A 27,476-nucleotide genomic window follows, 5' to 3' on the forward strand; every position below is an offset into this window, starting at 1 on the left:
CAGCCCCGCTCCTCCTTCCTCCAGCGACCCCGCCCCTCCCCCTCCGCCGTGCTGCTTTTTCCCCAGGCGGCGGTGCGCAGGCGCGGAGCCGAGTCCCGCTGGGCCGCAGCCGGTGGCTGGCTCGCCGTGGGCCCGTACCCGGCTCTCCACGCTCGCTTCCTCTCTCTCTCTCTCTGCGGAGACTGGAGGACGGACCCCGCGGAGCTGTGGCGGCAGGATGGCGCAGACGGCCATGTCCGAGACTTACGGTAAGACGCGCGGGTTTGCGTACGTGTGCAGAGGGGCAGGCCTTGGGGTCCGGGAATGTTGGGGACTGGGGTCAGGGTCTCCAGAGCCGGTGTCTACAATGTCGAGGTATCCTGCAAAGCTCGCGGGGTCCGGGACCAGGTGGAGATGTTGAGAACCTTGGGTTGTTTAGGGATCCTAGGAATGTCCGCAGCTGGGATCCTAAGAATCTGGGTGTTAGGGACCAGGTGGAGATACTGAGAATCCTGAAGTGTGAGCGGCCGGGATCCTGAGATTCTTGGGTTGTCAAGGTCGAGCTGAAACTTGAGAATGTCTGGGTGTTTCAGGCTGGGCTGAAATCTTAAGGATCTAGGGGTGTCGGGCTCTGGGCTGGACTCTCGGGCCAGCAGGTGCCCCCAGCTGTGCAGAGCTGCCGAGACTCTGCCAAGCTCACTCCTGCCTTGACCCTGGTTTCACCCTACATTTTCCTCCTCGGATTATTTAAATCGCTCATGGTTGGAGGAGCCAATTTGTGGTCGATTCTCCCCCTCCTCACTGCAGCACCAACCGCAGGGATGAAAGCTCAGGGCCACGCCTGCTTTCAGTGTCCCTGGGGGCATGGCTGTGGGCCTCTCAAGGTTTGGAATTCCTTTGCACTGAGATTATAATGAGTTTTAAGTGAATTGAATGCACCTCTTTTCTGGAGACCCCTGGCCTCTTGTATCTTTCCCTCTCTCCCTTCCTTCAGCATATGTTTGCATTATAGCGATTTATAAACACATTTCCTCTTTATGACCAGAGGCCTTGGATATGGAGCTGTGGGGTTTGTGTATGTGTGTGTGTGTTTTTTCCTTCATCTTTTTTTCTCCTACAGCCTTTCAGCCATTCTCAGTGCACGTGCTGGGTGCTCCCCCTCCCCCAACCGCGGTACAAATAAACAACCACTACAATGCCTTGTTGGCCCATGCCTGCCAGTCCCTAACTGAGACTTGAAACTTTGACTCGGTTGGTTCCAGGGAGGGACTCCCATGGAAAAGCCTGGTGATCTGTCAGGTCACCCCAATATGTGTCCCCTGCTTTCTTCCTGCCACAGGGTGGGGTCGGGGTCAGGCCAAGAAGGCTCTACTCATTGTATGAGTGCCATGGAGACTTCCCCAAGAGTTTGCAGCCCAGGAGGGAGATTTTTAAGTCAGCTGTGACCTTAATGGATGAACAATTAAGACCCAGGCAGCAGTTCTGATGGATCAACTGCTGTGTGAGAAAGAGCTGACCTAGATGGGTCAGAGACGGGCAAGTGGACAGCAGACCTGAGGTTCCGGTCTGGGAGTGTGGTTTGGGCACCTCACCTTGAGAAGGGTGAGGACACCATTGAAGGACTTTGGAGGTTTGGACTTTGAGAGGGTGGGACCCTGGAAAGGGTGTCATGAGGCACACTGCAGCCTGATCCGCTGTCTCCAGGCACCAGCGTGGCCTCTTCCTGTGGGAGTGGCATAATGCCTGTCCCTATAAGCTTAAGGCACTATAGGGGGGTGACTGGCTTTGTCAGGTCCACAGGTGGCCCACATATCCCTCTGTGTGATGTGGCTCTTGTTTGAAGAGCCACAGCAAGAAATGCCTCCAGCAAAATATGTTCTTTAGCTGATTGTCACCCTTTTCTTTGAGTTGGTGTTGGGTAAGGAGCTCCTGGGAGGTGTAGTCCTTAAAAAGCCTCCTGGGGTCCTGGCCAAGTGAGGCAGGAGGGGACAGCATGGGAGGCAGCTTTGTCCCTTGGTTCTCTAAGGAAATGATGGGTGTAAGATAAACATCACAGCACACCCCCTGCCTCGCCTCAGATACAGTTAATTGGGGTTTGCTCACCATAGCCTCCTGATTAAACTCTTATCTCGAAGCTGTGACTGTTAGTATTTCTTTCAGGGGCTGGAGATAAAACTCAATGGCAGAGAGCTTATCTAGCATGTGCAAGACACCAGGAGTCACACACAATGTGCGTCTGCTTATTAATTAATTTTTTATCTTATGTACATTGGTGTTTGCCTGTATGTATGCTTGTGTGAGGGTGATCTTGGAGTCACCAACAGTTTCAAGCTGCCATGTGGGTGCCTGGAATTGAACCCAGGTCCTCAGGAAGAGCGGTCAGTGCTCTTAACTGCTGAGCCATCTCTGCAGCCCCATGAGTGTTTTACCTTATTTCAAGGTATCTTCCAAATATGCCTTTAGTTTTATTTGTTTGTTTTGAGACAGGTTCTTTCTCTATAGTTGTGGATGGCTTAGAATTAACTGTGTAGCCCAGGTTGGCTTCACATGTATGGCAATACCCCTGTCTCTAGGATTATAGATATGTGTTTCTATTTCCAGGGTTTTTCTTTCTTTTAAAGATGTATTCATTTATTATACATGACTACACTGTAGCTGTCTTCAGACACACCAGAAGAGGGCATCAGATCCCATTACAGATGGTTGTGAGCCACCATGTGGTTCCTGGAATTTGAACTCAGGACCTCTGGGAGAGCAGTCAGTGCTCTTAACCACTGAGCCATCTCTCCAGTCTGGGTTTTACTTTTTAACTAAGTCTAAATTTATTATTTCTTTCAATGGAGGAAACATGTGTATATATATCATGTAGGTTTTATATATATATATATATATATATATATATATATATATATATATAAATATAAAATATATGTAATGTATTATATAGTATATATATTAATAAGTGGAAGTTTATCTTTAGAAAGAGGGACAAGTGGTCCCTAAGGCTGCTACCATAAAAGAAAAGTAACCCAAAACCAAGACAAAAGCTGTTACTTTCCCTTATCATTGGCCGTGTTTACAAAGCATTGTTTCCCAAATTCAAACAACCAGGTCCTCTCCTTCCGGATGCCTGTTGGCTGGCCAAGGAATGTTTGCCTAACCTTTAAGTTCCTTGTGTCTTGTGGGGCTGGTTTTCTTTCTCCTGTGACAGAGGCTCTGAGCAGCGTGGTGGAAATTGATGAACACTGGCGGGCCCTGCCTCTGCTACACCTCACACTGCCTGAGTGACGTCCAGCATCTCCTGGCCCGAAGCCCCTAACTCCATGACCACTGCTTTAGATCACATAACACCATGATGCAAGTTGAAAAGTTAAACCAGTAGGCTTCTGATTGAACTGTGCAGTGGTTACCCTGGTCTACTTGGTTAATTATCTACCTAGTATATTAGTAAAACATAGGCATGCCTTTGGTGGGTTTTGGGGGGGGGTCCATACTAATGAACTGACTAATTCCGTGATAGATTCATGACCTGACATTATTCTTGACAGCCCATCTCCTCTTGTACACCCTCCACTCTGCTTCCTGGTCTCTATGTCCATCTTCCCAGCCCCGGTGGGATAACCCCTGTGAGACTAAGCAAAACAAATCCTCCTTCCTTCAGCTCTCTTGGCCCCAGCAAACAACGTGACCTGAATCCTCAACCTCAGCCCCCCTGATCTGAAGGGAGGTTCTCCTAGTTATTGTTAGAGATACAGCACCCTGTGTTCAGTGAGCACTAGCTGGGTCACCCCAGTGCTAACCCCAGTGTCAGCAGCCTGAGAGCCCAGAGCTTGAAGACTATCCCTAAGTTAAACCTTTACGTTCCTAGTGTTGGGGCTGGTGCGGACACACCAGGGTATTTCCAGACGGACACTAAATGGCTGGTCACAGAAATCGCTAAGCAGTGGGAAAACACCAGGGGACTTTTTAAAAAACCTCCAGTGCTAGAAAAGACTGGCATTCAGGAAGAATTGAGACAGGTGTCTTCATACCTCGATCTATGCCACACACTTAGCGTTTTTCTGCTGACTTCTCATTCTTATTTGTGTGTGCGTGAGGTTAGAATTGTGTCCTCAAAGTCACACTTAAATCCTAGCTCTGGACCCATGTGTGTGACCTTACTTGGCATAAAATCTTTGCTGATATTTATTGAAGGTAGAGTTGTGATGGAGTAGTGTGTCCCAAATTCTGGCATCCCAGCTTAGCTGACAACCACCGGAAAGAGGAACAGGCAGGGAGTATCCTTGTCTGCAGGGGCTCCATCCCTGCCACACCCCACGGGAGGCCTGGGTGCTCTCAGGCAGCAAATGTCTGCAGTGCAAGCCCACCGGCCTGGGGCACTTTGAGACGCAAACCCTCGGACACTAACTCACAGAATATAGACCTCATAGATGATCACTGAAGATGTGTGGGCTTGATTAGGCAATTTGGATTAACAAGGACAAGGATGTCCCAAATTTTAAAAATGAATTTTCTTCCAAACACCCTTTATTAATAAGGTAAAATTAATTTTCTGTTAGAAGAATCACCCAATTGCCTTAAGTCACAGTTGACAACTCACTTAAACAGTTCAAGCAGACATCAGGAAAAAAAAAAATTATTTTCATTTATTTATTTATTTACTGTGTGTGTGTGCGTGTGCGTGTGTGTGTGTGTATGAATATGCCACATGTATTGGTGCCCACAGGCCAGAAGAGGCCATCTGATTTGGATCTGGAGTTCCAGGCAGTTGTGAGCTGGGTGCTGGGATTTAACTCAGGTTCTCTGAAAGAGCAGGAAGTGTTCTTAACTATTGAGCCATCTCTCCAGCTGAACATTTCTTCGAAATGAGAACAAAAGGTTTGTTTTGTAAGCTCTCCTCAGGGATGTGGTCAGACTGAGCTGGTGTGTTTTGATCATTCTTAGTAATTCTAGGAGAGCATTGCCCAGCTAAAGTGGTTTGTTGGAAGCCTCTGCGAGCCTGAGTCCTGGCCTACGCCTTAAGCCCCATTGCTGTGACGGAATTTCTGAGAGGGGACAGTTTGTTTTTTAAAGGATTAGTTCCCTTTTATGTGTCTGAGTGTTTGCCTGGATGTCTGTGAATATTCCAGGTGTGCCCGATGCCCGCAGATCTCAGAGGACCGCACCGCATTCCCTGGAACTGGAGTCAGAGGGGATCCTGAAATGGGTTGAAGCCAGCACCCACCTCAGTGACTGCACCTGTGCAGTACAACATAAAATGACACAAGACACATATTACAGGGTAGAACTGAGTGCCATGGCCATGCCAGTAACCCCAATACTTCTGAAGTAGACCAAGGGGGTAACCTGGGCTACGTGAAACCCTGTCTCTAAAAGATAAAAGAAAAGGAACCACATTATGCCATAGAACATAAGGAAAGGAAGACTATGTACTTAGAGTTCGTTTGGTTTTGATTTTTTTTTTGTTGTTGTTGTTTTATTTGGTTGGTTGGTTGTTTGAAGCTCGTGTAAGAGTTCTAAGGAGCTGGGTGTGTTGGCACAGCCTTTAATCCTCGAACTCTCAGAGCAGAAGCAAGCAGATCTAGCCTGATCTACATAAAGACTCCAGGCCAGCCAGGGCTTCAAAGTAAGACCTTGTTTCAAAACCAAGAGTCCAAAGGTAGTTTATGTTGTGAAAGACCTGGTCAATACAAACTAGTGTGTGATGACGGTGATTTTGGCATGTACTGCTGCACCAAAACAAGTCCCGCCCCCAACAGCATGTCCCAGCGTCCACTGGCTGAGTCCTGTGGCTGCTCCTGCTTCCTTTGTCTGATTTTTCTTTGTTTGTTTCTGTTTTGTTGTTTTAAGACATGGCTTCACACTGGAGAAATGGCTCAGTGGTTAAGAATACTTTCTGTCTTCCAGATAACCCAAGTTCAATTCCCAGCACCCATATCATGTAGCTCACAACCCCCTCTAAGTCCGGCTCTAGGGGGGACCCAACAAATCTGGCCTCTGCATGCACCTGCATTCATGTGCATGTACCACCCCACAACACACACACACACACATGCACTCACGCATGCACTCACGCATGTGCGTGCACACGATTTAAAAAAAAGAATAAGACAGGGTTTCATATAGCCCAGGCAGGCCTCAAACTTGCTCTGTAGCCCAGGCTAGACTTGATCCTGATCCTTCTGCCTCCACCTGAGACAGTACAAGACTGAGCCCCATACGTGGCTCCACCTCCAAAGGCGCGTATGCTTTGGCATTTAAACCTTAAGGACTCCGTGATATTTAGATAGAGAAAAAAAAAAGACACTATTCATAAAGTGCTAATAAATTATGAATGGGAGGTCTATTTTAGAGAGATGTTTATCATTTTTTTCAAACATAAATTTTTAATCATGCAGAAAAGCAAGGAGAGGTCTAAAAACAAAGCATTTTGTCCTAACTGGCGAATATGTAGAGTGTGCATTCAGCAGCCCCACCGGCTTCTGGTGTGCCCGCCATAGTGGCTGTTAGATGTCCAGGAAGGAAGCATAAATCTGAGCGTAGTCCGTGAGTCCTTCTGCACTCGCTCATGATCAAATCAAACCTTCTTTCAATATTAGAAAGTAAACTGTCTTTGGGATCCGAGGGTCCAGATGTCCTGTGTCGGTCCTCTGTGCGATCCAAGGACAGCCTGCCAAAACAGGCTTTGATGTGAATCCATTTGAGAAACAGTGATTTTGCTCTCAGGGGAGATGAAACAAAAAGCCTAAATAGACACTTGCTGTGGAGACCTGGTTTTATTTTGTTTGTGACAGAAGTCAGGCAGTCCCATTGTGGTGGTGGAAACGGAACTCTCATAAAACCTGTTCTGTGGATTGAGTTTCCTGGACTGACAAGATCACGTGGGCACCTCATGTAGTCTGAAAATAGGCAAAACAAGCCTCCCTGCCGAGGGCACAGATCTCTGGAGCTAAGGCCCTGCCAAGCCTCAGAGCAGAGCGTGGGATGACCTGGTTCTGCAGCCACCAGCTTCAGGGGTGCTCCTGGAGAGAATGTGAGGGACAGATGGGGGAGGGGCAGCCAAGCAAGGCCTCAGGTACCTACCCAGATGCTGTAGGGCACATTTGTGCTCTGGACACGGCTCAGAACTCCAGTGGCGCATTCTCAGTGCGGAGCCCCAGTGCATTCAAATGTCCGACTTCATTGTTACTGTTTACGTGATGACTCCCCTTTGTTCCAGCTCCTGACTACCTGGTGGGTCTCCAACGCCCTATGTAGGTAAACATGACCTTCAGCTTCTGATGCTCCTGCCTCCACCCTCTGAGAGATTATAGGTGTGCACCACACGCCCAGTTCATAGACACCAGGTATCAAAGCCGGTGATTTGTGTATCGAGCAGACTTGCTACAGTCATAAAAACATCACAAATGTTCTGGTTCATTTCTCAGGAACACAATTCCTGCTCCTTAGTTGCACGTGCTCACGGACAGACTGTTTCTAAATGTCGCCAGGCCTCAGTTTTCTGAAACTCTTCTGACACTAATGGCTCTGCCCACTGCTACACTGGGGGCACCCCCCCCGAAACAGGTGTGTGCCTTAGTGGTTAGTTTATCTGCTGGTGGAAGTGAAGCCATTCACTTCATGCCCAGAACTCAGACCCAATATGAAGTTTGCCTAGGTCCCACATGCAGCTGGAGATGACCAAGAGGCTGGTGTCCATCTCCCCTACCGATGTGACCAGATTCTGTCACTTATTATCCATATAGAGCAAAATCTGTGTCTGTGGACCCAGGGCTACTTCGGCTAAAAGGCAGGAGTGTGCAGTGGTCCCCCCTCAGACCTAGGAGGTCTCTAGAACATGGACACCGTCTGCCTCTCTGTACAGTACACAGTTTGGAGGACCCATGCTTTCTGTGTGTACCTGTGGTAGCCAGATCGCAGAACTCACAACAGGAGGTCAGACTTTCAAAGACGATGAGACCGCAAGTCCCATGAAGGCAGAGCTGAGAGCCAGATGGCGGCTCTCTGTCTAGCACGCTTACCTGCCCTGACAGATGACCATTCTCTGTCTAGCATGCTTACCTGCCCTGACAGTAGGTCAAGGGACATCAGGAGGGCCTTTTGAATCAGCCACCAATCAAGTTAGCTGTTCACACTGGGTGCGGTCACCCATACCTGTGATCCCAGCACTTGGGGGTCAGAGGCAAGAACCCCAGGCTGCATAGTAAGACCTGTCTAAAAAGGAAAAGATATTCAGCTCTCCTCCCCTTCTCTCCTCTCTGTCTCTCTTAAATGAAATATTCTGAAAATCATCTTGACAGATTTGCCCTTGTTTCTTCATAGTGTTTGCCAGACTTCATCCTTCTTTTAATCAAATCAAATTCAACAGTCTACTTCTTAATACACTTAAAATGTGTTCCTAATTAAGGGTGTCTGTCCTAATCGACATCTTTATCTCACTGTCCTGCACTGGCGCTGGCCTCTCATTCTGGACTGCCTTTCCCTCAGGAGGGCACCAGACTCTGCATGTTCTGCCATACACATGTCCTTTGTGTTGACTTTGTGTTGAGCCCTGCCAGCTCTTTAGGCTGTGGATGTTGTCAGCAGATACTTGGGCTAGCCGTCAGCATGGTCATCTGCTGGCCATCCTCAGTTCCTGACTAACATGGTGGCTGATGCGTCTGTAGAGAAGACTGGTCGGTACCTCAGCTTCACGGCTCTGCAGGGTCACTTCTGGCCATCTTCTCTTCTGCCTCAGGTTTCAGTTCCCTGGGTTTACCCTGGGCGCCTTCTACCCAGTTCCCATCACTGACTACATCAATCCTGCCTCTTTGATAAGCCATGGCCTGTGCCCTTCCCAGATACCCTGCCCTTCATCCTCAGCTTCAGCGTCTGCATTCTGCCTCTGCTTCTCTGTGTGAAGAGAACACGTGCTTTGCAACATCCTGGCCCAGTCTTCTGCCAGATCTGCTGCTCTAGAACAATGAGCTTTGCAGGAAAGATGGTCAGGATTCTGCCCCACCTCAAGGGCACAGACTTCACCGGGGACCTTTCATGGTCAACCTGTTTGAGGGATGCTTCCATGGCCTCGGCCTTGTTGGCTCACAGGATTTTCTAGCTGACTGCCATTCATTATCTCAAAATAGATTCTTCTTGCATCCTTTGACATCCTTTCCACTGGTCCTCACATCACAAACTGTAAGCATGAAAGCAAGGAAGCCCCAAATCTTCCATCCTACCTACCCAAAGCCAAGCTCCTCTTTGACCAGGAAGAGGGACCCCGGAGCATGTGCAGTTTAAGAGCCTCCATCCCTCTGTGGCCTGTGGCAACCTCAACTTCAAAGTGGTAACGTGAAGGGAAAACTAAGAAGGCATCACAGAACTTGTGTTCAAAGCTCTCCACCATGAGGGTAGTAGCAGGCGAGGGTGGGTGTCCTGGAAGGGGGTCACCATGTTTGTGTCTCCTTATCACTTTCTCCTTCCTTGGAGAAGTGGGCAGCATTCTTGGGAGGATCAGGTTATCGTCTCCTGAAGTCACTCACGTGCACACGTGCATTGTAACATTCTTTTGTCTTGGGGGTTAGATATCCAGTTTCAGATAAGTTTTATCTTGACAGTTCCCCATGAGCTCAGAGGAAAAAAAAGACAGGATCCCATGGTACAGAGTGGAGACATGATCCGAGTCTGAGAACAAGACCAGAGTTAAAGCAACAGGGTCAGAGCAGGCAGAACCACTCGAGCAGGGGCACTGTTGGCCAACAAGCCTGAGGTCATGGGCACCAGCCGTTGGGCACAGTGTGCAATGCTGTTTCGCCATTTCGCCTCGCCCCCTACTGCACACCCTGTTCTGTGCCATGGTTCACCATCCTGCTGTGAGTCTGCTGGGGTCTGGGGAGGAGGCAGGGCATTGAGGGTCATGTCCTCTGGCTGCTGGGACCTTTTCTGCTCTGTGATGCCTCTGTGGAAGGTTGGCTGTGTCCACCCGCTGCTGCTCGGTAGCTTTCCCATCATCTCATCTGACATTTATCATAGGAAAAGTTAAAAGTACACTGGCATATCGTCCCATTTTAGCATTCCTATTTTGGGATACAGACTCTTCCCTGCCTTCGAGCTAATTCCTTCCTGAAGAAACCATTACCTTTTTGAGTGTGATAGCCAAGGGGTTTTCAAGAGCCCCCCCCTCTCTTCCTCTCTCTCTCTTTCTCTCTCTCTCTCTCTCACACACACACACACACACACACAACCAGCCATGTAATAAATATTTATAAACTATAGAATTTCTCAGCTCAGAATCCCCATGTTTTTCCTTCCACAGCCCCTCGCCAGTTAGCTAACTTCTCCCTCCGCCTCCTTTCCGTTGATTGGCTGGTGGATGGGCGGGGGGTAGGGAGGGAGAGCCTCCTTTCCCTTGATTGGCTGTTGGATGGGTGGAAGGGGTGTTTCCTGTGGTGTTGTTGGGTTAGGGTCTTACAGACCCATGGTTAGCTTCTAAATCCTTAAATAACTGAAGTGTTCTTAAATTCCTGGTTCTGCTGCATCCACCTCCACGTGCCGATTGCTGTCCCACACAGTTCTCTTTACAGTTTCTGGGTGATTGCTCGGGGCACAGCGTCACGGTGTCACTGTCGGCTGTACAGCGTCATCCTCTGCACCGTGTCATTGGCCGCTGCTGTCTTACTAGGTGAACGGTAGAACCTCTGCCTTCCTTTGTGCCTACCTTCCCCTGCTCTTAAATTTTTACGTGTATGTGTGCCTAACCTGCAGATCCGTCTGTGCAGCACACGTGTGTAGTACCCATGGAGGCCAGAAGAGGGCATCGGATTCCCCAGAAGGTTGTTGCCTGCCTTATGAATTCTAAGAACGGAACACTGGTTCTCTGCAGAAAGTAGCAAGTGCTGTTAACTGTGGAGCCATCTCTCTAGGCCTCACTTTGTATCTCCTTAACCCCTCCCCCCCCCCAATTTCTCATTGCATCCATGTGTAGCCTAGAGCCCAGGAGAAAGAAGACCTGCTGCACTTGCTCCAGTGTCATCAGACTCTGAAAACGTCTCATGTTAAAGCAAGAGGGATGCCGGGCAGCTGCACCTAGCACTCTGCCCTTGCAGTTGGGATATTCCCACGTCTCTGAGGGAGTCTTCCTTCCTGCTGAGCGCGCCATGCTTCCTGCCCGCCTCGCACCCAGCTAAGCGTGCTTGTAACTCCGTGGTCCGAGACTGTTTTCATCCTGACCGTTTCTGTGGTTGCTGCTGTTTATTTACTATCCTTGCATGTATGGGCACGAGGGAGGGGCACATTATAGTTTCTGTGTTCGAACCTTTACCTGAGCTCCGGGGACTGGACTCCAGGCCATCAGGCTTCGACAGGAAGTACCTTTCTCTGCTGATTCACCATGCTGGCCCTTGTTTTGAAGCAGGGTCTCACACTGTAGCTTAGTAACTCTTAGCCTCTTGCCTCTGCCTCCCAAGTCCTGGGTGGGAGCCCAGGTGTGAGTTGGCACACTCAGCTCGTTCCTTTAATGTTAGTGTTATTTAATGTGAGTGTTATAAAGCCCCCAATCACTGTGCCTTTTGGTGTTGACCCTCTTTTACAAGTACTAGGTTTCTTTCTGTTCTTCTTGCCTTTCAGGGTCCCCCTGTGTTTTGTTGGTGGTGGTTTAGAGTGTGTGTGAACACTGTTGCCTGCTGGTAATTTTTCTACAGTTTCCATTCCATTCATCCTCTCTTCCGTGTCTGTCTGTCCCTCAATCTGCATTGAGTACCGGTTTTGTTGGTTTTTCAGCACTGGGGACCGAACCCACAGGCACACGCTACCACCTAGGCCTTGATAATGTGCCCAGCCCTCTGCTTTCGCTTTCTATTATGAAACAAACTAAGTTGTCCAGGCTGGATTTGAACTTGTGATCCTCTTGCCTCATTCTCTCACCAGGCTCTGTGAGAACTTACGTTGAAAGGAGGTCATTTTTCTTCCTAGGCTCTCTATTCTCTACCCATCCCCTCCAGCCTCCTGCTCCTTCATTGTTAACCACATGTTATTCATTGTTCCCTTACCAGGCTGCTCATTGGCACGTCCTGAAGGCAGGGTCTGCGTGCAGTGAGGCGCTGAGGTACATCTCCACCCCAGTGCTCCAGGAACTCCACACCCATGGGATCACCGTTTGGCTATGTCACTTAGCATAATGTCCTCAGGAGGGTTTTGTAGTTTTTGGTTGTAAACTTCAGAGGGCTGTGTGTGTGTTTGCGGAGGGGACCTCTGTGTCTCTGCATCTGCATTACTTTCTGGGATTTTTATTGTTGACTTCCTGACTCAGGTTTTATTGTCTGGAATAATTACTGTATAGGCTCATAATTCATGTTCCAAAGGGACTGTTGCCATCCTCTTGAGGAGGGGGTCTTTGCCGTTGGCCAGGTACTCCAGACCCCCACCCCGGCTGCTCCTGCCTTATTCCAGCCAGGATTCTTACTCCTGGTTTCCTAAACACTCTAGCATTCTTGGATACTTGGCCAAAGTGATTTTAATCAAAATGTCTTCTGTTTAGAATCTCTCAGCTTTCTGAGCTTCCGTGTTTTTGCACAGAGATCGTGTATCTTTTCTGTCCTTTCTCCGTCATGGCACACTGATATGTCACCCGCTGGCCAGGCGTGGCAACAGTACAGTCAGCTGTTTATGGAGGATAGTTCAGCAAGTCTGAACTGAAGTCCATGCTCAGCTGCGTGAATCCAGGGTCCACAGTGTCACAGCCACTCTCCTGCCTGTGTGTCACCAGCCTGTTCCTTCTCCCCCCACACTCAAGGCAATAAGAGACCCAATATTTCATTCTTTTTTTTCTTTAAATCTTCTCTTTACATCTTATATAACGTTATTTCCTAACAGAAGAGAATACTGAACAAGGCTGAGACATTCCCTTAGCCTGGAATCCTAACCACCTCACCTTCTGTTTCTTGGGGTGAAAAAGCTGTTTAGTGTGAATGATTAGGCTTGGTTTTCCTGTGGATGTGGATGTACAGTCTCTCTCTCTCTCTCTCTCTCTCTCTCTCTCTCTCTCTCTCTCCCTCCCTCTCTCCCTCCCTCCCTCCTTCCACCCCTACCTCCAGGAGAACCCAAGTGTAATTTCTCCAAACCCATGTAAAAGCTGAGTGTAGCAGTGTATGACCGGTTTATGTCATTAATGTCCTTAAAAGTCATCTGGTATAGCAAGTATTGGAAACACTTTCCTTCTTCAGGCAAAGTTCCATTCCATTGTATGGGCACATTGTATAGACACACTGTATAGACTCATAGACACATTGTATAGTCACACTGTGTGGACACATTGTGTGGACATAGTGTATGGATACGCTGTAAGCTTAATTATTTTTTATGTGTGTGTTTTGCCTGTGTGTGCACCTGATGCCTCAGAGGCCAGATGAGGATGCTGGATCCCCTGGAATGGAGTTACAGATGGCTGTAAAGCCATGTGCATGCTGGGAAACAAACCAAGGTCCTCTGCAAATGCAACCAGTGCTCTTAACCAATAAGTCATTTCTCCAGCCCTTATTATAACTTGTTTTTGAACCAAAATTGAAGTTCATAATTATTAAGAGAAAGAGAAGCACTCGGAAAGAAAGAAGAGTGGAGTCTCTATGTCATGCTTTAAAACACCGTGAGAAGCTGAAGTTGTTGCTATTCAAATGCTGACACAATTCTAATGCACTGTCCTGTGATTTTTCTGCAACCATTTGAACATCATTGGAGACCAAATAGGCTTAATCTCTGAGCGATGGTTATAGTTCCAGAAACTGGTGGCAGGGCCATGTCAAAAACTAACATCTGTCTTAGCCTAGTTTAGGGAGAGCAGGAGTGGCTAGGGTCATCAGCACAGTCTCATCTGGAAGAGGATGTGGTCTGGAGAGAGGGATACAGAACAGTGCTGTGCAGGGTGGGGCTTGCAGCAGATAGGGTAACTTCTGGAACAAGGAGCCAACGCTGTGCAGCTCCCAGCTATGCAGGACTAGAGTTCTTACTAGAGAGAGCAACTGTTTGGGTGAGGTGGTGCCTTTAATACCAGGTCTCATGTGGGCAGGCAAATCTCTGAGTTGAAGCCAACACAGTCTACAGAGCAAAGTCCAGGCCAGCCAGAACTACAAGGTGAGATTCTCTGTCAAAAACAAAACAAGCTAGCTAGCATGTCTTTAATCTCAGTACTTGGGAGGTGGAGGCAGGCAGACTGTTGGGAGTTTGATGCCAGTCTGGTTTACATTTCGAAGTCCATGTAGGGACATGGATGGATAGAAAGGGAGAAATGGAGGGAGAGAGGAAGGGAGCAGTTGAAGTTCTGGGTATGTTGGCACACTTGTAATGGTGCACTTAAGAGGCAGAGGCAGGAGAATCAAGAGTTCAAGGCCAGCCTCTGCCACACTGAAAGTTTCCAACCCTGACTTTCTGAAGTTACTTCATATTAATTAACAAATTCCATCTTGGAAAATTTTTATTCCAGTCATGTAAAAAGAATGTCCCAGGAGCTGGAGCGATGGCTCAACTGTTAAGAGCACTGGGTGCTCTTCTGAAGGTCCTGAGTTCAATTCCCAGCAACCATCTGTAATGGTATCTGATGCCCTTATCTGGTGTGTCTGAAGACAGCTACAGAATATATATATATTTACTGTAAATATATATTTATTGTAAATACATATATAAGTAATATATAACATAAATATATATATTTAAATATGTAATATATTTATAATAATATATTTATAATATATATAAATTATGTATATATATATATATATATATATATATATATATATATATATATATATACACACACACACACACATTACTGTTCATAACAGTAGCAAACCAGTTATAAAGTAGCAATGAAAGTAGTTTTATGGTTGGGGTCCTCACAACAGGAGGAGCTGTATGCCCTCTTCTGACTTCTACAGGTATTACATACACATGGTCCACAAACATTCAAGCAGACCACTAAACATCAAATAATTTTTTTTTTTTAAATGAAAGGGAATATCCCAGATAAATGACTCTGTCTGCACTGAGTCAGACAGTAGACATGCAGCCTGAACTTGACCTCAGCTGCTTTCCAGGAACTACAGCCAAGGGCTGAGAAGTGACAGCCACGTGTCTGGGAACTACTCGTGTAGAGAAAAAGCAGGCTTTGTCTCTGGGTTAATTTTGTTTGCAGCTGAGCGTGTGTAGCGGCTAGCAGGGACAAGTTTTATTGTCACCGTTAATTTTCAACCATCACATTTATGAAGAAGCTGTCGAAGGAACAGTTTGAAGAAGCTGAGTTTATTAGAAATACACGGACATGAAATGGGTAAATAAGAAAAGGCAGCTGTATATCCTCTTGTATCAGATCAGCAGCTGACACTTCACTAGAGTTATGACCAGAGTCGAGAATGCGTTTATGGCTCCCTTTAAAGTTTTCTTATTCTTTGACTTTCAGATTTCTTGTTTAAGTTCTTGGTCATCGGAAATGCGGGAACTGGCAAATCTTGCCTGCTTCATCAGTTCATTGAAAAGAAATGTAAGTAACAGCAGCCACCTCGGCAGCACGTGAATCCCCTCACGCACGTGCTTCTGGGAAAGCTGAGCTTTCAGACGGAAAACCAGTTTCAAAGAACTTCACTTCTCTAAAATTCCTTTCCAAATGTATGTGCATTGGTGTTTTGCCTGCACGTTTGTCTGTGTGATGCTGTCAGGTCCCCTGGAACCAGAGCTATAGAAAGCTGTGAACTGCCATGTGGGTGCTGGGATTGTTCCAGGGTCCTCTGGAAGAGGAGCCATGGCCCTTAACCTGTGAGCCATCTTTCTAGCCCCAGGACTTCTCTCTTAAAAATTATTTGAAATTTTCATACATATAAACTTTGATCATCTCCTCTCCCATTTTCTTATCTCTCCCCTTTCTCTAGAAACCTCTTCCTAACTAGCCCCACCCTCTAGAACTTCCCTCTAGAAAAAACCTCCCCTAGAACCCTCTTCCTAATGCACCACATCCTCTAGAACCTCCCCCTAGAGCTGTCTTCCTAACACAGCCTCTCCTTCCAGAACTTCCCCTTGGAGCCCTCTTCCTAACACAGGCTCTCCTTCCAGAACTTCCCCTTGGAGCCCTCTTCCTAACATGCCCCCACCCTTACTTTCCTGTCATATCACTAACTTTAAGGTCGCTTGCATATGTATGTGGGGTTATTTACAGGATCATAGGCAACAGGCAGCTTACCAATGGCTACACCCCTGAATTTAAACCACTCCCCCTCCCTTAGTAGCCGTTAACTGGTAATGTCTCCTCAGCTGGTGGGGCCTTGCCTAATAAGTCCTTCACCCTTTTATGCGGAGACGTTGCTGAACTCGATTTTGTGCAGGTCACACACAGGCAGTGTGGCACAGTTGCTGTGAGCTCGTGAGTGCGGTGGCCACATCATGTGCAGCTCACAGCGCTCCTCCCTGCCCACGGACTTCCATCTTTCACCTGCACCATCCCCACACTTCTCTGTGAGCAACACTCAGCTCGTATTGTCGGCACCTTGAGCAGCTGTGAGTCTCCGCATTAACTTCTTTCCACCCCAGAAGGAAGCTTCTCTGCCCAAGGCTGAGAACAGCCCTAACCTAAGGGGACAAATGTAAACATTTAGAAGGCTGTTTGACAACCTGTCCATTTAGCAACACAACTGTAGTGAGTGCTCCACTAAGCCCTATCACCTCCTGAGCATGGGCTCTTGACCAGAATTGCCGAACCATTATGAATTATCTCCCATGGAGCAGGCCTCAAATCCAGTCTGAGTGCTGAGTTACTGTTGTACCTGTGGGCACATCCGGCCTGGTGGGTCAACATCACAGCAGCAGGGTCTACTGCTGGGCAAGAGCACTTTTAGGAAGCACTACAAGGTTCTGTTCTTCGGTTTTGGTTTTAAATACAAGGTCATGTTATGTACCTTGGCTGCCCTGAAACTCACTACACAAACCAGATGGGCCCTGAACTCGGAGATTCACCCAATGCCTCTGCTTTCTGACTGCTAGGATTTTAAAGGTTTTTTCCACCATATCCAGATAGGTTGTATTCTTAAACCTTTGTGTGATGGAGTTTTTCCTAAGTTAGTGTTTCAGTTCAGTAGTGGCTGGTGTATATTGTTTTCTTATCCTAAGAGATGACAAGATGGTGAGCCCAGCAGAGTGTTCTCCAACAGGACCCTGCTTCCTGGCGGAGTAGCCAGGAGTACAGTTGGGTGGGTTATAGCCTTCCATTGCCTTGGGTGCCTTTAGTGCCTCTGAGGCCCTTTGTCCCCCATCCTGGTCTGCAGGTCAGGAAGAAGAATGGAGATGGCCCAGGTAGCAGGGAAAGTCTGTTACAGAGGACTGTGGACCAGCCTCACATGCCTATCTCAGCAGCATTTAGGAAAGGGAGATGTGATCTTCCAGTTTGACTGCAGAGCCTGTAAGTTCAGAAAGTGAAACTGTCGTCATAGTGTGAGGAATTGCGGAACATGAGCTACTCATATAGGGCAGTCAGAGGCAGGCTCAACGCAGAACTGGCTTAATAAAGTACGCCTAAGGAGGTGAATCCCTCTGCGATACCCCTCAGGTTTCAGGAAGGGAAAGAGTCCAGAGCATCTTGGCAGAGAATGAAAGAAGACATTTCTGGAATTTATTCCGTCAGCTCCCCCATGGGCTAAGGCAGGGCTTACCAACAGAGCGTCCTCTGAAGGTTCACTTATTTTTGGTTTTTGGAAATGGATCATCTTTCATCTTTTTGCTCTCTGGCTGGCCAGGAACTTAGAAGCTAGCCAAACTCACAATCTTCTTGCCTCGGCCCTCTAGCTGCTGGGCTTGCGGGCACGGGCCAATGGCATCCTTCCATGTTCACAGTGCCGCTCATGGCCCTTTCAGACTTACCACACTGCACTGCTCCATCTCTGAGAACAGTTCACAGCCAGGCAGGTTGTGCAGCCATTCCTGCCTGTCCCCAGAGCCTCAGAAGAAGCACATTCACCTTAGTAGACACTATAGCACGCCTCCACCTGGATTACTGCTTAGGCCCCCCTACAGTTTGCTGGGGTTGGGGGGAAAGGTCCTACCTGATAACACACTTTACCCTTTCTGGTACAGGCTGGATTAACTAACCTTTTATCCATCCCAAAAAAAAAAAAAAAAAAAATATATATATATATATATGCATTACCAAGCGGTACCCTGACAGCCAAAGCTGTGTCCAGGCACCCGGGAATGAGCTGAGAGCCAGCCAATGAGGAGCAGCATTTGCTTGAGGTCATCGCTTCCTCACAGCCATCCTATACTGATGGCGTGTCCCAGACGAGTCTAGGGAGCTGGGACTGGCTTCTCCAGCAAACTCATGCAAACGTTTGCTGTGCTTCAGTTCGCTAGAACTAACGGACGCTTGGCAGTGATGCTCATAGGAAAAGACCAAAAGGAAGGAAAAAAATGTTTTTCCCAGACAGACCCCAACCAGAGTTCTGTGGTCAGGTTATCTCTGCGGTCTCCTCTGCTCCGGAATAACACTTGAGCATCACAATGCTGATCAAGTGTCCAGCTGGTTACCAGGCACACACACCACCACACGGTGGACGGTCACCATCAGAAGGTTGCTGGTTGCTGGTGTGAGTCTTCTCATTGGACAGTCTGGTATTTCAGGGCAGCCTCTATCAGTAACTACACCTTAGGAGCCAGAACTCTGTCTCTGTGAGAACAGGAATCCCGTGTGCTTAGTGCCCTCCGTCAGCTGACAGAGGACGGGCAGCCGAAGCAATCCACCTTCCCACCTGCCGAGCCTTTGGTCTCCCCCACCTCCCTTTTTACTATCAGTTCTCCAGCCCTTGCTCTATCTTTACTGTTTAAGTCTTGAACTGTTGCGTTCATGTTCTAAAATGTAACTATGTGTCCTTTGTTTTTCTTTTTAGTCAAAGATGACTCCAATCATACCATAGGAGTGGAATTTGGATCAAAGATAATAAATGTTGGTGGTAAATATGTAAAGTTACAGATTTGGGACACGGCCGGACAGGAGCGGTTCAGGTAGCTTTCCTTCTGATTTACTAAGAATACTGGAACTTGGACTATTTAGTTAGACTCCTTCGCTGTGTATGGTCTCACACCAGCACGCACACTGGATTCAAAGCTCTAGCTCAGTCTTAATGCTCTCAGTGCTGAGAGAGCCCTGACTGGACCCCAGATACCAACACAAAAGATGACTAGACTTTTGTGGCAACGCAGTGGGGAGAATGTGGCGCTGGGCATCCATGCATTTGGGTTTTGGTTTCAGTCTGTTTCAGTCTGCTTGGTGTTTTGAGCCGGGCTCTAACTGTGCGGTCTAGGCAGACCTCAAGCCCACGACCTCGTATCAGGCTGCTGAAAGCCAGGAGGACGGGTGTGCAGCACCGGGCAAAGCAACAAGACAAATGGCTTTTTCCATATTACACTTCTGTGAGGAAATTTTAGACACACATGGAAGGTGTTTACCTTTCCACTAACTGGAGCATGCTGTGGCAATTGCCACGAGTCCTGCAGGACACGCTTGCACAACTGGTACTCGGAAAGACTAACTCCAGGTCCCTGCTAATCAGGTTGTGTATTCAGCATCCCATAACAGTGAGTGCACAGCGTGTGAGCACCTTAGTCACGTTTCCTACATAGTACACCCAGTCACAGTCAAGGTGCAGCGTAGAAGCAATGCCCTCACCACGGGCTTTTCACCTTTTCAATAAGCTTGGGGATAGAGTATGGTGGTACCCATAGTCCTAGCTACTCTGGGGGTTGAGGCAGGAGCATTACCTGAGACCAGAGGACCAAAGCCAGCCTGGGGCAGCACAGTGTAAGACACAGGAGGTGCCAGAGCAAATATTATTTTGCTAGCATAAAAACCTAACAAGACGGCTCAGCAGCTAAAGGCTCTTGCTGGGCAAGCCAGACAGGCTAAATTCCATCTCCAGAACCCATTGGAAGGTGGAAGTAAAGAAATGATGCCACAAGGTTGTCTGACTCCTGACTCCCATTTCCTGCTGTGGCACTAATACGTACCACCCAAACATCATACACATTACAGGGAGAGATATCTTACTGAGAAACAGATCATTGAGAACGTGAGGCGGCAAAGACCCAGTCCTCAGTAGAGCAAGGGGAAGAAGGATGTGTGGCTCAAAGTCAATGTGACCCCTGCAGGAATCTAGGCTGTTCCCTCTTTTCCTGGGAAGAAGGGAGGGAACCTCACAGGGCACCTGGAGGGGGAAGACAGATGTGAGGGTCTTCTGCTGCCCACATAGAACATTTGGACCACATGCAGACCCATGAACCTTCTACTGAGCTGCTCAGCAGAGCTCTCCCTGCTTTGGAGAGAGCACCCCGTTTGTCCAGGCCTATGTTACAGTTCAGAAAGAAGCATGGTTTTTATGGGGAGAAGTAAAGGGCCTTGATTGTTAGAAACCCCTGTCATTCCTTCAGGTCTGTGACAAGAAGCTACTACAGAGGTGCAGCTGGGGCACTCCTTGTCTATGACATCACCAGGTAATGTCACCTCCCTGTTACTCAGGCTACTTGGTTTTCTGCATCCCTGTGTTGGTGAGATGTATGACTTGGTTTGGTCCCGTTAGGCAGTGTGGTGCACCCAGGAGGCTTCTGGGCCCTTGCCTGGGGAATCATAAAGGTCTTTAGTGTGAGAGCTGTTGGGACTGAAACAAAGCCTTTCCCTCATTCTTCACACCATGCAGGACACGTTCCTCAAGGTCTGCAGGGCTCTGTGCCTTCTCAGAAGTAATCAAGAGGCCAAAGATCAGACTCAGATCAGTGGGCTCAGAGCCCAGCTCCAGCCAGTGGCTTTCCCATTTCTACAGGCCTGGACCTCCCTATTTCCGTCTTGGTTTCCTCATTTATTAGGGTAAAATTCTTGGGTCCTTAGAAAGCTATGGAGGTGGTTAAATCAACTAATAAAATACTCTTGCAGTTACTGGCTACGTGTAACAACTTAGTTTTTTCCTGGGCTGTTCTGGACACATTTCAAATGTTCCATACCACATATGGTTGGTAACCTCAGGACTGGCCAATGCAGCTTGCAGCACATCCCTGTCTTGAAGAAAACCTCATCAATCCACTGATCTCCGAGTTAGCAGCATGGCCCTGGAAACACGTGATCCAAGGAGCCAACCTGAAGGTCTGAGCTGGTCCTAGGTAGACAAAGCCAGGAAGCCCTGTGTAATTAATATCCCTGAGACCCAGCTCCTTCCTAGAGGCAGGAGGCCCTTGCAAAAGTTGTGGTGGATTCCTGTGGGTCAAGATGTCCACAGATCTACAAGAGGCCATGATTAGTGTTGCAAGCCAGGCACTTGCCTTGAACGTCCTCAGGGTTCAGGTGCATTTGTGGAGTGAGGGAAAGTCCTTTTTTGAACCCAAAGTGCCTGACTCATGGGTTTCATTGTAACAAAAGCTAAACATACCCCACGAGTCTATGTATCACCAAGCCTTCAGGTTCCCACATCACTGTGAGGTGCTGTTGCCTGAAGTGTTGATAAGCAGTGTGCATGGTGAGGATGACTGGAAACAGTTGCTAGTTTATAAAATACATGTATCATTTCCACAATCTTATGTTACACAGCCGAGAAACCTACAATGCGCTTACTAATTGGTTAACAGATGCCAGAATGCTGGCGAGCCAGAACATTGTCATCATTCTCTGTGGGAACAAGAAGGACCTGGATGCTGACCGTGAAGTCACCTTCCTTGAAGCTTCCAGGTTCGCACAAGAGAATGGCAAGTGACTTTTTCCTCTTAAAGAACTTCTCAGGGTGGTCTGGGCACGGTGACATGGGGGGGGGCTTAAACTACCTGGTGGGGTTTTGAGATTAAACTATTTTATGAAATTGTGGAGTCTCCACTATCAATTTAGGCTAGTTCAGAGTAGCTTAGTCTGTCCCATTCTGCTGACAAAAGTCAATGGGCCGAGGAAAGCCAGGTGTTTACCATATCTGGGGCTTTTATGTCGCTGGTATGTTAGCTGTCTTAGGTGGCACCCTTTTTAATGTAACTTGAAGCATAATGGGTACAGTCATTGTCCTACACAGAAGGGAAGCAGAAGAAACAGCCAGCTGGCTTTCTTTTCTTACATTAAGTCATTCAGTCAATGGTAACAAACTATCTTGTTTGGTTTTTTTGAGACAGTCTTTTTATGTTGTCTTGGCTGTCTTGAAGCTCCCTCTGTAGACCAGGCTGGGTAACAAATGTAGCAATGTCAAAACTGCATTGCAAAATTAGCAGTTGCTTGTAGAGATAACAGCATTATAAACATTCAGGAAGAGCCTTAATTCTGAGAGCTGGCTGAGACTAGTCCATCCTTACATACACATCTGGTTGAAGTCAAAGACAAGAGACCTGCTCTCCCCGCTTGATGGGTATTTACTAAGAACTAAACATGACCCAGGCTTGGTGTTTAGGGCCTGCAATCCTTGTACTTAAGAGGCAGGATTACTGAAAGCTTGAAGATAGCCAGAGCTATACAGTGAAACTCTGTTTCAAGGGGGTGGGGGGAGAAGGTAGGATGAAAGAAAAAGGAAAGAGAACTGGTCATGTCTACACTCTGAGATGTGTGGTCTCAGCCTTCCTAATGCTGACCCTGTAATAACTCACAGTTCTTCATGCTGTGGTGACCCGGCCAGAAAACTATTTTCATTCCTATTTCACACTGTAATTTTGTTACTATTGTGAATCTTACACAACCCTAGGGTCACAACCCACAGGTTGAGAACCATTGTTTTAGCGTTAGCTATTGGTTTATATGGTTTTCATTTTTCAAGTGAGGACCTCTCTGTATATATTTATAGCCTTGGCTGTTCTGGGATTCGCTCTCTATAGAAGGCTGGCCTCAAACTCATATCCACCTGCCTCTGCCTCCTGAGTGCTGGGATTAAAGGTGTGCGCCACCACCTCCACCCTGGCACCCCTGCTCCCCCGACCCTGGCAGTTTAGAGCTGTTTAACATGATCAGGAAAGTCCATTAGTACAGACCTGTTAGTAGAGGCTAATGGCTGTGGTGCATCTAACAGCAGGCTTTCTGCTGCTTTCCCTGCTCTGGAGATAAAGGAGCGTGAATCCAAGTAATACAGCGGGGCTAAGAGCACTGTTCTTTCAAAGGACTCAAGTTGGATTCCCAGCTTACCACCTTCTTCTTGGGCACCAGGTACCCATGTGGTGCATAAACCTCAGTTCAGGCAAAACGCTCGCACAAAATAATAAAAATAAATCGAGTGGGACTACCCAACCTCCCCAATTATTATTAATGATTAGAGGAGAGCTAAATTAGTAAAAACTGTGCCCAAATGTACACATTTTAAAACTGAACATAAATGGCTTTTCTTGGACAGTGGGGCTGTGTCTGGCTGGGATGGACGTGGATCCTGCTCATGTGTATGCAATGCAGTTATTTATCAGCATGCAGATCACTTGAAGAAAGTGAGGCTCTAAGTCACAATTCCAGCCAACCCACCTGCACTTACGCAGTGACTGACACAGTTCTCGGCTTCCTTCATCCCGTCCTTTCAGGAATCAGGGCACAACAAAGTTCATTCTTCAGAAACTGTTGGGCTCCCACAACTTAACACATCCGCATACCTAGGTAGAGGTGCCTGTGATCCCAGCACTTCAGAGGCAGGGACAAGAGGGTCAAGAATTCAAGCCTCAGCTACGTGAATTACGTGAAACCTTTTCTCATAAAAACAGACAACAAAAATATATATTTACGTGTATAGGTTTTATATTTATAGAAAGAGAAGGTTCAGGTGCTGGACTTTGCTTATTACTACATGAGAATCCTGAACAGGCTGTCCGTAGTTAAAAGTCACCGTCATTGGGCCAGCAAGAGGGACCCGAGTTCCATCCCTGTGGTCCACATAGTAGAAGGAAGAAAAGTCTGACCTACGGCGAACTGTCCTCTGACCATAGCAGGCACCCCCTCCGAAATCAAGGAGAAACGAATGAGATTTTAAAGACCACTCTCCTGCTTTCCTCTTTGATACCATCTGTAGAACTGGTGTTCCTGGAGACCAGTGCACTGACTGGAGAGAACATCGAAGAGGCTTTTGTGCAGTGCGCGAGGAAAATACTTAACAAAATCGAATCAGGTACCAGCCTTTTCCCGACCTGTCTGTGGGTTTTGCCCCGTAGCTCAACAGTGCCCCCTGCTGGCCAGGATACACAAGGCTGTAAAACACTGCTGTACAGCAAGTCAGCCACACTTGCCTGGGGAAGCAAGCTCCCAGGAGTCTCTCTGCTCAAGGGCAGGTGTGCACAGGGTGCTATTAAATTTGGGTTATTACAAACTAGTAAGTGAACATTGTTATTGCTTAGTTTTAAATTGATTTTTATGCATAAAATATACATATAATCACATAGTTCTGACCAAACATCCAAACCTCAGGCTCCAGGTGCTCAGAGGTGAAAAGCATACACTGCTCTTGCAGAAGACCCAAATTCAGCTCCTTGAACCTACACTGGACAGCTCATAACTGTCTCTAATTCCAAGGGACCCACTGCCCTCTTGTGGCCTTCTTGGGCACCTACACACATAAGTGCACACACACACTTTAAATGCATTTTTTGAAAAATCCAAAAGTCCCTTTAGTCAGCCATTTTCATGGGCTCTTGATCCCCCTAGGAATATTATTTAATGCCAAGTACTCAAATGAATATAGCTTTTCCAGACGACATATAAATATGAAGACCTGAGGCTTATCCCTACCGTCTGTGTAATAACCTGGGTGTGGTGCGTGCCCAGTAACCACGGCAGTGGTACGGCAAAGTCAGGAAGACCCCTGAGGTTCACTCACCAGAACCCCACGTCTCAGAGAACCCATGTCTCAAAACAAGTAGAAAGCATGCAAGTTGAGCTCTGACAATCCATGTGTTACACACCTGCACATGTGTTACACACATACATTTTAAAATTAAGGCATTTCTTTTCCAGCCCAGTGTGGTGGTGCACACCTTTGATCCCAGCACTCAGGAGGTAGAGACAGACAAATCTCTGCATTCAAGGCCAACCTGGTCTACATAGCAAGCAAAAGACCAACCAAGGCTACATAGTGAGACCCTGTTTTAAAAAACAAAACTATTTTTAGTAGATATATTTTTGCTCTTCACAATGAAGATACAAATGCACAGGATGTCACTCTGCCCTTTTCCACTTTACCATGTTTGGGAACACAGAGTCATAGGTGTTGTCCTGGTCCTCAGGTGAGCTGGACCCCGAGAGGATGGGCTCTGGCATCCAATATGGAGATGCTGCCCTGAGACAGCTACGGTCACCCCGACGTACACAGGCTCCAAGTGCACAGGAGTGTGGCTGCTAGGCACCCCAGCACAGGTAGGTGTTGGGGGCCCTGCATCCTGGGCAGAAAGGAGGGGAAGGGGAAGGAAGGAGAGAGAGGCCTTGAGGAATAGAGGTCAGCCCAGCATTCGGGAGGGGAAGGAAGGAGAGAGAGGCCTTGAGGAATAACGGTCAGCCCAGCAGGACTGCTGCAGGGACTCCTTCTAAAGGCAGGGCAGGCAGGGAGAGCCCAGTGATCCTGCTCAAACCGTGGAGGTCCCTTGACCTAACTGAAGCATCTCCAGACCAGCAAGCTCTCCATTAAACTTCTGGTAGCTCCCTCTCCCATTTACCACAGCGGGCATTTACGTCGAGGAAGTTGAGGCAGGAGCTTACTCTAAGCCCGCATGGGCCTCCACCTTAGGACAATCCTCCTGCCTCGGCCTCCCTCCCAAATCCTGGGATTATGAATCTACATGCTCAGCTCACAGTGGTGCTGGCTAGCCATGTGAACCAGTGTTGATCCAAAGGTGAAACTGTCATGTCTGTCGGGCTCTGAGCTGCTTGGCCTTAACGAAAGTGTCTGAATCACACTTAATGTTCCTCAGGTGGTGGTTTCTGGAGCACATCTGCTGGAGCCCGAAGAGCCTGGAGTTTTTACTCCCATCTTTTCTACTCAGCACAGAAGTAGATCTTCACGGGGCGCGGCGCACACTGGCAGCCGGGGCTCAGCAGCCATTCTGCAAACTAACTCAGCGGACAGCACCTTTAGATGCCGCATGTATGCAGATCCCTGCCCCACTCGTACCCTCCATGTTCCGTTACGTCCAACTGTGCTCACAGCCCGGCACGTTCCCACAGCACAGGGCCAGCGTGACACAGTAGAACCCTGTATCCGGGCTTTTTTAAAACTCACAGGAAATGCAGTTGTGAACGGGAGCGTGGTCTCCTCACTGGGTTGGTTCACTCGCAGGAGATGCAGTGTGAACATGAGTGTGCTTTTCTCGTTGTGTTGTTACATGTATGACTCAGTATGAAAGGACGCTGGTGTGAACAGCCAGTGAGTTTCTTATTTAATCCCTCTTACCCACTTTCACACTGTTTCTGTGACCCACACCTGAAATGCTAAGCCCACAGGACTCATTAACACCTGGAAATAAAGTGGAACCGAGTTTCTCATGCACGGTAAACCGTCCTGCTCTGTGGGCTCAGGTCAGCCTGCCCGTCCTGCTCGGCTTCCATGTCACCCCCACCGCCTCCCCGCCAGAAGACCCACTGGTGACCGCATGCTTTTCCCAAAGTTCAGCATAAGGGCTCTGCTGACTCTTTTCACGTCTTAACGTCTTTGTGGTCATTTTCAGGAAACTCACTACCTCTAGCAAAGGACACTGCTTATTAAGAAATCTTGGGCTAGGTTAAAGAGCTTCAGTTTGCATGTGCAAGGCCCTGGGCTTGATCCCCAGCAAACACCTCCACAGCACACACATTAGCATATGGCCGGCGTGGTGGTGCACACCCAGCGCTCAAACTGAGACAACAGGAAACTGTCATGAGTTCAAGACCAGCTTGAGCTAAGTTGACCTGGTTTTGTTTCCAGGCAGGGTCTCACTATGTAGCCCTGGAACATGCTGTGTAGACCAGGATGATCTCAAACTCAAAATCTACCTGCCTGTGCCTTATGAGTTCTGGTGGTAAAGGTTTTCCTGGACACTGCCTTGCCGAAACCTTGTCTATTGAGAACGTTGTCCAATTGCGAGACTTTCTGGCGATTTATGTATGTGCTGTTTAGTGCCCACCTCACCTCAGGTTTCCTGCCACCAATTTCTAGTTCAATTCCACCCCAGTCAAAAACATAAATGCATGCGTGATATCTTACATGCTTTGACTAGCCAGGTCTGTTTATACAATAGGACTGGGGTCCCAGAAGGACTTGCACTGCTATGCTGGGGGGAGGGTGGAGCAGGAGCCTTTTGTCACCAGGCTCTCCTGCATCAGGGCTGATAGTCACCTGTTATCTCTAGTGCTCATGGGAGGTGCAAGTCTTCAGCTCCTACTCTGAGCTCGCTGGTCCTCCCTGTCAGAATCCCAAGCTGTAGCTGACTCACACAACTCCACAGTCCCAGCTGGACCTGGCCACACAGCAGCTGCTACAGGACGTCTTACCTGTATCAGTCTGTGGGCATGAAGCTCACACGTTCTGCAGAGTCAGGTGGGTCCCAGG

At 47.9% G+C, this 27,476-nt stretch overlaps 1 protein-coding gene across 2 annotated transcripts; it reads left to right on the plus strand.

Annotated features, from left to right (window-relative positions):
- RAB4A (RAB4A, member RAS oncogene family) lies at positions 1-26,421 on the plus strand. Of its 2 annotated transcripts, XM_080936836.1 has the most exons (8): positions 1-248; positions 15,404-15,484; positions 18,870-18,984; positions 20,407-20,469; positions 21,554-21,708; positions 23,976-24,071; positions 25,183-25,312; positions 25,864-26,421. In XM_080936836.1, the coding sequence occupies exons 1-7, from the start codon at positions 218-220 to the stop codon at positions 25,296-25,298; spliced, it is 657 nt and encodes a 218-aa protein (XP_080792962.1). In that variant the 5' UTR covers positions 1-217; the 3' UTR covers positions 25,299-25,312; positions 25,864-26,421. The 2 variants fall into 2 exon arrangements, with proteins under 2 accessions (XP_080792962.1, XP_080792963.1); XM_080936837.1 differs by lacking the exons at positions 1-248; positions 15,404-15,484 and having other exon boundaries at positions 21,592-21,708.
- The last annotated feature ends 1,055 nt before the right edge of the window (positions 26,422-27,476 follow it).

The sequence above is a fragment of the Micromys minutus genome (assembly GCF_963924665.1).
Source record: "Micromys minutus genome assembly, chromosome: 24".
NCBI classification, from domain to species: domain Eukaryota; kingdom Metazoa; phylum Chordata; class Mammalia; order Rodentia; family Muridae; genus Micromys; species Micromys minutus.

Bases quoted from the DNA above. Each gene is read 5' to 3' on its own strand.
- RAB4A (XM_080936836.1), top strand. From the start codon at position 218: ATGGCGCAGACGGCCATGTCCGAGACTTACG. The intron at 18,985-20,406 runs GTAGCTTTCCTT...TCATTCCTTCAG, and splicing joins GCCGGACAGGAGCGGTTCAG to GTCTGTGACAAGAAGCTACT. The intron at 20,470-21,553 runs GTAATGTCACCT...TATGTTACACAG, and splicing joins CTTGTCTATGACATCACCAG to CCGAGAAACCTACAATGCGC.